This window comes from Bolinopsis microptera, chromosome 12 (assembly GCF_026151205.1).
Source record: "Bolinopsis microptera isolate Bmic1 chromosome 12, MBARI_Bmic_1.0, whole genome shotgun sequence".
Classification (NCBI taxonomy): domain Eukaryota; kingdom Metazoa; phylum Ctenophora; class Tentaculata; order Lobata; family Bolinopsidae; genus Bolinopsis; species Bolinopsis microptera.
This window is the reverse complement of record NC_087083.1, coordinates 2,921,217-2,924,711: the sequence shown is the minus strand read 5'-3', so window position 1 is coordinate 2,924,711 and position 3,495 is coordinate 2,921,217. Positions and strand designations below refer to the sequence as shown.

The 3,495-nt window shown below is 36.0% G+C and overlaps 1 protein-coding gene across 1 annotated transcript; it reads right to left on the bottom strand.

The window, feature by feature from the left end:
• Nucleotides 1-352: 352 nt before the first annotated feature.
• On the bottom strand, nt 353-1,165 carry LOC134824510 (uncharacterized). Its single transcript, XM_063836416.1, has 2 exons — nt 1,125-1,165; nt 353-956 (listed from the first exon to the last, which is right to left on the bottom strand). Exons 1-2 carry the CDS (start codon nt 1,163-1,165, stop codon nt 353-355), a joined length of 645 nt encoding a protein of 214 aa, XP_063692486.1.
• Between the last annotated feature and the right edge of the window lie 2,330 nt (nt 1,166-3,495).

Genomic DNA, 3,495 nt, shown 5'->3' with positions numbered 1-3,495 from the left:
ACTTTAGCTATGTTCCTGGTAAAGGCCGAGGTTGAGAAGCATATTTTAGAGATTTAGGAGTATAATAAATATTTCATATTTCATAAACTGCATGTTGCAACATCTGTTGAGTCCTTTGCGGCGTAATTTACACGTTTGTTTATATCTGCTAACAACCCACAATAAATGTTATTCAGGACTACTTAAATCTTTCAATATGCTACTTCAGGGCAGAGTGGTGTATTTACAGGGCGAAGAGAAACAACCCACAATAAATGTTATTCAGGACTACTTAAACCTTTCAATATGCTACTTCAGGGCAGAGTGGTGTATTTACAGGGCGAAGAGGAACAGCTACTTTCAATATGCTACTTCAGGGCAGAGTGGTGTATTTACAGGGCAGAGTGGTGTATTTACAGGGCAGAGTGGTGTATTTACAGGGCAGAGTGGTGTATTTACAGGGCAGAGTGGTGTATTTACAGGGCAGAGTGGTGTATTTACAGGGCAGAGTGGTGTATTTACAGGGCAGAGTGGTGTATTTACAGGGCAGAGTGGTGTATTTACAGGGCAGAGTGGTGTATTTACAGGGCAGAGTGGTGTATTTACAGGGCAGAGTGGTGTATTTACAGGGCAGAGTGGTGTATTTACAGGGCAGAGTGGTGTATTTACAGGGCAGAGTGGTGTATTTACAGGGCAGAGTGGTGTATTTACAGGGCAGAGTGGTGTATTTACAGGGCAGAGTGGTGTATTTACAGGGCAGAGTGGTGTATTTACAGGGCAGAGTGGTGTATTTACAGGGCAGAGTGGTGTATTTACAGGGCAGAGTGGTGTATTTACAGGGCAGAGTGGTGTATTTACAGGGCAGAGTGGTGTATTTACAGGGCGAAGAGGAACAGCTGCAGATGCTCTTCTCACCCGTGAATTGTAACTTAAAACTGCTGTAGGGGCATGCGATAAAGCAAATTGTGAGTTGAGTACTGCAGGAAGGGTGCGATAAAGCAAATTGTGAGTTGAGTACTGCAGTCCCCTACCCACGAGGGTATGATAAATTCCTTCAGGCTCTGACACCATTGAAAAGAGGGAACTGTTCAGTAATATAGAAAGATAAAACCACAGTGATCTAATGAAATATCACGTTATCTTACCTGTTCTCATGTAACTCAATATCTACAACACTCTTGTACATGTCACGTGAAGTGCACGTGGCTCATTAAATCACGTTCCTCCATCGTACCTGTCGCTTTGTGAGCTCCTTGTGATTCAGTTTTTATTTTAGCAACTTTGAAAGGTTACACTTTACTCAGCCTGACTTGTTTTTATTAACATATATTTTGTTGGCAAAACACCCAACTTCTTACACTGGTTTAAACAGGTACGAGAACATTCATAATTTTAACGTTTTGTCACATTACCACATTACCACTTAACAATATTTTCACATTACCACATTACCACATTACCACATTACCACATTACCACATTACCATTAACCACATTACTACATTACCACATTACCACATTACCACATTACCAAATTACCACATTACCAAATTACCACATTACCACATTACCACATTACCACATTACCACATTACCACATTACCACATTACCATATTACCACATTACCACATTACCACATTACCACATTACCACATTACCAAATTACCACATTACCAAATTACCACATTACCACATTACCACATTACCACATTACCACATTACCACATTACCATATTACCACATTACCACATTACCACATTACCACATTACCACATTACCAAATTACCACATTACCAAATTACCACATTACCACATTACCACATTACCACATTACCACATTACCACATTACCACATTACCATATTACCACATTACCACATTACCACATTACCACATTACCACATTACCAAATTACCACATTACCAAATTACCACATTACCACATTACCACATTACCACATTACCACATTACCACATTACCACATTACCATATTACCCCATAAATATATTACCATATTACCACATTACCACATTACCACATTACCACATTACCACATTACCATATTACCCCATAAATATATTACCACATTACCACATTACCATATTACCCCATAAATATATTACCATATTACCACATTACCATATTACCCCATAAATATATTACCATATTACCACATTACCACATTACCACATTACCATATTACCACATTACCACATTACCACATTACCACATTACCACATTACCACATTACCACATTACCATATTACCCCATAAATATATTACCATATTACAACATTACCACATTACCACATAACTATATTTTCATTTTCACATTACCACATTACCATATTGACACATAACTATATTACCACATTACCAAATTACAACATTACCATATTACCACATTACCACATTACCACATTACCACATTACCACATTACCACATTACCACATTACCATATTACCACATAAATATATTACCATGTTACCACATTACCACATTACCACATTACCACATTACCACATTACAACATTACCACATTACCACATTACCACATTACCACATTACCATATTACCACATAAATATATTACCATATTACCACATTACCATATTACCACATAACCACATTACCACATAACTATATTTTCATTTTCACATAACCACATTACCACATTACAACATTACCACATTACCACATTACCACATTACCACATTACCATATTACCACATAAATATATTACCATATTACCACATAACTACATTACCACATAACCACATTACCACATTACCACATTACAACATTACCACATTACCACATTACCACATTACCATATTACCACATAAATATATTACCATGTTACCACATTACCACATTACCACATTACCACATTACCACATTACAACATTACCACATTACCACATTACCACATTACCACATTACCATATTACCACATAAATATATTACCATATTACCACATTACCATATTACCACATAACCACATTACCACATAACTATATTTTCATTTTCACATAACCACATTACCATATTACCATATTACCACATTACCACATAACTACATTACCACATTACCATATTACCACATAACTACATTACCATATTACCACATTACCATATTACCACATAACTACATTACCACATTACCATATTACCACATTACAACATTACCACATTACCACATTACCACATTACCATATTACCAAATAAATATATTACCATATTACCACATTACCATATTACCACATAACTACATTACCACATAACCACATTACCACATTACCACATTACAACATTACCACATTACCACATTACCACATTACCATATTACCACATAACTACATTACCACATAACTATATTTTCATTTTCACATAACTTCATTACCATATTACCATATTACCACATTACCACATTACCACATTACCACATTACCATATTACCACATTACCACATTACCACATTACCACATTACCACATTACCACATTACCACATTACC